The sequence below is a fragment of the Emiliania huxleyi genome, assembly GCF_000372725.1.
Source record: "Emiliania huxleyi CCMP1516 chromosome Unknown EMIHUscaffold_127, whole genome shotgun sequence".
Taxonomy (NCBI): domain Eukaryota; phylum Haptophyta; order Isochrysidales; family Noelaerhabdaceae; genus Emiliania; species Emiliania huxleyi.
The window spans coordinates 74,538-81,330 of NW_005201318.1; the positions used below are offsets into that span (position 1 = coordinate 74,538).

Consider the following 6,793-nt stretch of genomic DNA (forward strand, 5'->3'; position numbering starts at 1 on the left):
AGATCAAAAAGAGGAGTCATTTGGCATACAACTTAAAAGAAAGATCGATGAATTCTCGCACGACAAGGGCGCGGAGGGGCGCGGACTGGTGCACACACCCACGTAAAAAGAACCCAAGTTGCGAAGCTTGGCGTGGCAAATCGGCCCCCAAGGGCTGACCCGCCGGGCCAACACATTCCTCCTATCTCGGCTGAGGAGAAGACGGTCGACGAGAACGAGGAGAGCGAGGTAGGGAGGGAGGGAGAGAGAGAGAGAGAGAGAGAGAGAGAGAGAGAGAGAGAGAGCTCTGAGCAGTGGCAGCAGATGACTCAGCCCGCAGCGGGCCGCAGCATCGCGGTGCTCAAGAGCCGCACGCCCGGTGAGACGTCGCGCGAGCTGTGCGAGTCGAGTCGTTGGTGCGGTCGCACAGCTCGGCTCGCGGCTCGATGAGACGCTGTTTCTGCTGCACAGGCCCTCGTTCCCCCTATCACGCTGGAGGGATGGCACAGAGCTCAGCGCCGGGGGGGAGAACCGTCAAATTGGACTTTAGGAGTTGAACCGTCAGCCCACGTATAGGGGGTTGTTCATCGGCCGTCTTCGACAATAGGCAGGCTCGCGCGACCGTCCCGGCCGGGCAGGAGCCTGCTCCAGCGGCTGGCTGTGCCAGTCGCGGCTGCCAGCGCCACATCTCTCAGGTACGCTACCACCTAAGAAATCGGAGGGCTGGCTTTAGTCAGCTCACGCATGACAGCGCCGTGGTGGCGATCAAGATTCGGCGCGACCGGCACAGCATCGCGGGATATGCAGTTTCTTAGCGGACACAAAGGGCCGAGGGCGAGAGGGCGAGAGGGCGAGGGGAAGAGAGGGAGGGAGAGAGGGACGAGTACCGGGCATCGGCACCTCGCGCGATGGCAACGGCAGAGGCGCCTCGCCCTCTGGCTGCATGCGCCGTGCGCGGTGGAAGAGGGCAGCCACAGCCGCATCCGTCGCGGGCGGCGGCGGCGGTGGTTCGCCGAAGACGGTCGCGTAAATTACGGCGGCACAAAGGTAGGAACCAGTGGGCGAGAGGTGGAAGTCATCCGTGTGAAAGAGGCGCCTGTGAGCAGGGCGAGACGAGGACTTTGCAGCGAGAGGGATGGTCGGATGGGGATTCGCTACACTGCAGAGACCGAGGCGGAACGCGACGCCCGCCTTGACCGGGCCGGCCCGCCTCAGAGTGCTTGGGGCGCGGTGGGGCGCACACCTCCAGAGCTCAGGCCTCTCGTCGTGCACAGCCTTCATCGCGGCGCCTGAGGCGTAGAATGGAGAAACGAATGGAACAGAGGCAAGCGAAGCGAGACGCCGACAGCTGCCAACGGCGCCCAGGGGCGCGACGCGCGGCTTGTGCTCTGGCGGTAGCGCGGCGCGCAGGGCGTTGGCGCACACGGCGGTGCCCTCCTGCAGGCGCTGCGTGAATTCGGCGTTGTCTCCAAGATCATGACTCCCCTTCTGGTGGGAGCGGTAGGCATGCGTGCAGAGCAGCGCCGGTGTCGCGCCCGCCCTTATAAGCAGAGGCGCGTACCCGTCCACGAGCGTCACCACGCTTTCAGCCAGCGACTCGGCCCGCGCCGGCGCCTGCCCAAACGGAACGCTCTGTCAGGGACTCGCATCGGCTGCAGGCAAGGCTGGTGGTGGTGGCTCAGTCAAGATGCCCCCGCGCCACCTTTGCCGGGGCCGCTGAGCCTGGCGGCGCGCCTCGCGCTGCTGCCAGCGTCGCATGTGCTCCCGGGATGTGTGGGAGCCGCATTGGGTTGATGGTTGGGAAGGCTCCCGCCGCAAGTGTGGGCGACGTTTGGCGGGAGGATGTCGGCCTGCGTGTAGTCATTCATGACGACAGTGTCCCACGGCGCCGCCAGAAGGGTGGCAACGCTGTCGGCGCCAATGTCGTGGCTCCCGTCGGCACGCAGCGCGTTGGGCGTGCCAAACTTATTGCGCATCCCGTTCCCCTTGCGTAGCAGTGTCCCATACGACGCGCCTCCGCGGAAGCAGCAGTCGTGCACCAGCGTGCGGCCGGCGGCGTGGCAGAGGGCCTGTGGTGAAGCAGTCCCGAAGAGTCAGGACGGACGGCATCCGGCTTTCGAGTGGCCCGGTGTCCAGAGCGCCTCCACGAGCCGAGGCACATCATTGAAGTAGAGGATGGAGTTGCCGACGAAAGCCACTCGAGCGCTCGACCGTCGCGGGCGCAGCCGCAGCCGCGCTATCACCACGCAGGTGACGGCTGCGACGGTCGCGAGCGCACCTAATCGCCACTCCATCCGACGACCGCACTCACTCGTACGTCCCAGATGTTCGCTCGAGGGCCACGGCATGTTGTGGGTCATCTTCTCTGTGTGCACTTGGAGACTTTAGTGTGTGCTTGTTGGGGACTCTCTCTCTCTGTCTGTGCAGTTCTAATCTGCCAAGCCCAGTGTCGTGCGAGGGAGCTTATAAAATTCTTATTCGGGTCCTCTCGAGACAAGTGGACCCGATGCCGATCGCCCATTCACATATACTCTACTCAGAGCGGTGGTTGAGGCCGATTGCCTCAACTGTCAACCACGTGGTTGACAGAGGCCTCAACCCTCAACCAAGTGGTTGACAGACCCCTTCAACCCCTCAACCACGCGGAATGGCTGTTCACACCCCCCGCGCAAAGGTCTGAACACACATTCTCTGTGAACCATTCATGTCGTCTTCTTTAACGCCTGGATGCTGCATCACACCTCCCATTCACGCACGTAGCTGAAGCAAGTATCGTAAAAACGGCGCGTCGAAGGCCCCCGCACGGGGGGATCCCGGCCGACATCATGGTCGTCCGCGGACGCGGCCCTCCGTCTCCGGAGACATTACCGAACTCAAAACTGCTTACCAAAGCCAGATACGAGCTCAGCTCAGTGAGATCTAGCAGCACATACCCTCAGTATCCAGAATAGCAAAGTCTGAAAAAGTCGGTCCGACCGCGCAGAGCGGTCTGGCTGTCTGCAGAGCTTCCGTCCGAGCCCTGAGAAATGTCGGAGGCATGTCGGCCCATGTTCGCGATTTTGATGGCGTTTGCCCTTATTGCACGTGAAACAGACCGCGCCGGCCACGCACCCTTGTTCCCGGAGGCCAACTCGAACAGGTTTGAGCAATGGCCGCCTTCCATGCTCGACACGTCCGCCCGCCATCAAGTTGTACGATGAAAAATGCAGCAGGAACTTAGTTGCCTCGAAGGCCGCCCTGCTCGAAGGCCGCCCTGCTCTCGGCATTGTGTTGTTGACTGATAGCACTGTCTGATCCAACCAGAAAGAGCCGTCGAAGAGCCGTCGAGAGCTACATGAGACCCAAGTCGTCATGATGTACCAGAAAACGAAACTAGCGCCAAAATTGAGATCTCAGGATTGACATTAATTTCTCGCGCCTGCTTTCGCTGCTTGAGGCTCGCCAAACAGATACTGCGTCTATGGCCGTGTGCAACGTCAAGTCGTTATATAACCGCGACAAGACCATCGCGCCAACCGCGACTCTGTTGCTTTTATGCGGCAGCATTCACCGTGACTCTTGCCGTGAATGGTTAGTGACCGCAATACTACGCCGTGAGCTGAGCTCACCAGCCGTTTATCTTCCTTCCCTTGCCTTCTCTTGCCGTCCGTTCTCTGTGCGCATTCCACTGCATGCATGCGGCATCACAAGCGTCTTCTGCCGGGCGCGCATCTGAACTCGTACCTGGTAGGCCATCGCTTTGCTGAAGGATCAGGCGCCTGAATGGCGACAGTGAGCGTCTCCTACTTATGGATTGCGCTCAAGGTACGAGGACCGCAAGAGCGCGCCGCAGGCGAAGCGATTTTTTGGCGGCAGGGCTGTTCCAATCTTGTGATCACGCGCGAGCCTGTGAATACGCCCCGGAGGCCTCAACCCCCAACTAAAGGGTTGACGGGGGGTCTCAACCGTCAACCAGATGGTTGAGGGGGGGCCTCAACCCTCAACCCGTCAACCACCCCTCTGAGCAGAATATGCGCACAACCCCGGGCCAGAAATCGATCATTCACAGGTCATGGTAGCCAGCACCCGAGGGTTTTACCAAGCTGCCAACCCTATTCACGCACTGTGCGCAAAAGACCCCACCAACCAACCAACTGTTGCCGGGCCCGAGTGCGCGAAGTGCGGGACCAGCCAACCAGCCTCCTGGGCCGGCCAGGGTCCTGCCAGGGTCGCCCACGGGTCAAAAATTTCTTCGCTCCGCGTATTCAACACGTAGGACATCAAAATGGGTCAAAATGGGCTATTTCACGCCTCTTCAGGCTCCCAGATCCATCTTCTCACCACTGTCCATCCTGAAATTGCGTCACGAGGGTCACAGTGGCCTGTTAGACGCGCTGGGGTGCCAGGGGAAGGAGCCGTTACGACCGTTACGGCGTGGCCGACCGTTACGCGAGTGCGCGAAGTGCGGGACCAACCAACCAACATCTGGAGGCCTGGAGTGCGCAGAGTGGGGGACCACCCAACCAACCCAGGGCCCGGAGTGGGTGAATAGGGTTGGCAGCTTGGTAAAACCCTCGGGTGCAGACGGAGAGCGATGTAGCGATGGCGTGGACCGAGCACACCTCGAGCTCTGGCCGCCCCTTCTTCTACAACCCGGCTACCGGCGCCTCGGTGTGGGAGCGTCCGGCGGGAATTTCCGAAGCGCGAGTGTTCTCGCGAGACACTCCGCCGACGCTGCGCGCCTGCATGGCCACGGACCGGCGCGTGCGGGCACTGGCTGGTGCGATCGTCCGCCGGTGTGGCGTCGATGCGCTGCCGCGTGTGCAGGCGGCTGGCGCCGACACGTCTCTGTGCGCCGACGGCCGTGGAGGCGCCTTCTGCTGCGAGTCGAACCGCATTTTCCTGTGTGCGTCGACGGCGTGGGTCTCGTGCCGCGAGCTGGCGTACGAGCTGTCGCACGCCTACAACACGTGCACCCACGTCACGCGCTGCGCGCACGGTGGCATACAGGTGGATGACGCGTCTTGCGGCTACCTCTCTCCTCCCGATCTCGCCTGCTCCGAGCTGCGCGCGGCATATTGGACGGAGCGCTGTGCGGGCCGTGCAGAGAGGGACGAGGCGCGGTGCCTCAAATGGCACGCGGCGTGGGCGCTCCGCGCTTGCTATCCCTCGGATGAGCACCACCCAGCCCATGTGCGCCACGCTGTGCAAGAGTGCACACCCAGAGGCGCAGACGCCAACCTCACGCGAGGCGGCGGCGACGATGAACAGGAAGCGGTTGGGCGCCCAGGGGAGGCGACGGCGGCCGACGCAAAGCGAGTGTAGACGGCCTTGTTCCTTTTTCATGCGTGTTGGGCGTCTGTCGTCAACATACCGCCCACGACACATCCGACAGCTCTCTCCGCTGCCTGCAGCCTGGCTGATAAAGCCGTAACACCCGCGCCGCGGAACGCGGTTAGCATGGTGTGTGTGTGTGTGTGTGCAGCCCGGCACAGGAATATACACACAGCGCGTACTCAGTTACCACTCCTCCAGCTAGGGAGGCCCGAGATCGGGACGAAGTCTGCCTCCATTCGGCTCAACGCCAGCAGCGCCGCCTACAGGAGCGTCGAGACCCAACTGTTTGACTCTGGCAAGGGCGCGCGGTGTCGAGGATGGGCGGCAACGCCCCACCTCAACTGCGGCCTGCTCGCTGTGCTCGGACTCTGGGCCGAGCGCCTCCGGCCCGAGCTGCAGCCACGACCGCAGCTTGCCCTCGCCGTACCCACTGCCGTACCCGCCGCCTTTCGCCGTGGTGTGGAGCGACGGTGCCGAGGAGCGGCGCGGCAGCGAAGCAGCCTTCGTAGGGAGCAGATGGGGCACGGCCTTAGTTCGGTATTGTAGTGGGTGGGTGTGGGACGGGGGGGGGAGTGGGGGGGAGAGGGGGGCGGGGCGGGGGGGGGGGGGGGGGGCACCAATAAACGGGCCAAAAGCCCGGGGGCAACAGTCAAAGGGCGCGGTAGCGCCCCCCCTTCGCCCTTAAAGCCCGGGGCGGCGCGGGAAATGGGGGCAAGGGGTTCAATGCCCCCCGCCGCCCCCACGGAAGCCCTCCCCTCGTTGCAAATCGCGAGCGAAGCGAGTGCCGCCGCTGCCGCCGCCCTTGGTCGCCGACGACGCCCCGCCGCGTGCAAGCCGTACCAAAGGCGGCGCGGCACCGGCGCGGCAGAGAGCGCCCCGCACCGTCTCATCGACAGCGAGGGCGCCAACGGCTCGGGCGGCGGCGGCGCGCGGCGCCTCCACGCCGCCCGAGCCGTGCAGCCCCGCCACCAACCCCGTGACGCCGCCCGCGGCGAAAATGGCGGCGCGCCCCGTGGCGTCGGCAGCGAAGGCGTGGAGGGCGTTTGCCGCGGCCTCGCGCGCCGGCTCGGACGGCGCCTTGCGGGGCCGGAAGCGTCAGCACCCAGAGCTGTGGGGGTGGTGACTTGCATCTCTGCCAAATCCCGGCTGCATCTCGGCCAAATCCCGGCTGCATCTCGGCCAAATCCCGGCTGCATCTCTCCCAACTCCCGGCTGCATCTCTCCCAACTCCCGGCTGCATCTCTCCCAAATCCCGGCTGCATCTCTCCCAAATCCCGGCTGCATCTCTCCCAAATCGGGGCTGCGTCCCGGCTGCGTCTCGGCTAAGCGTCGCCTGCACCAGCCGCGCGAGGGGAGGGATCGCGGCAGAGAGCGGCTGCAGCGGGCTCTCGGCCTCAGACTCGGACTCTCGAGGCGCGGAGTCGGCGGCGGCGGCGGTCGCGGCGATGGCGAGGTTCCGGATCCCGCGCGCCGCTGCTTCCGCCGCCGCCGCACTGCT

At 64.1% G+C, this 6,793-nt stretch overlaps 2 protein-coding genes across 2 annotated transcripts in view; one reads left to right on the forward strand and one right to left on the reverse strand.

Moving 5' to 3' along the window:
• Positions 1–4,560: 4,560 nt before the first annotated feature.
• Positions 4,561–5,283, forward strand: EMIHUDRAFT_225815 (hypothetical protein; the record flags this gene model as incomplete). The annotated part of the gene is made up of 1 exon (XM_005789501.1): positions 4,561–5,283. One exon carries the CDS (start codon positions 4,561–4,563, stop codon positions 5,281–5,283), a length of 723 nt encoding a protein of 240 aa, XP_005789558.1.
• A 191-nt stretch (positions 5,284–5,474) lies between these two features.
• EMIHUDRAFT_225816 (hypothetical protein) overlaps positions 5,475–6,793 on the reverse strand; it is a gene marked incomplete at both ends in the record, with an annotated part of 3,242 nt that continues 1,923 nt past the window's right edge. The window contains 3 exons of the mRNA XM_005789502.1: positions 5,475–5,555; positions 5,632–5,796; positions 6,238–6,372. Coding sequence (XP_005789559.1) covers positions 5,475–5,555; positions 5,632–5,796; positions 6,238–6,372 — 381 coding nt within the window. The remainder of the gene's footprint in view (positions 5,556–5,631; positions 5,797–6,237; positions 6,373–6,793) is intronic.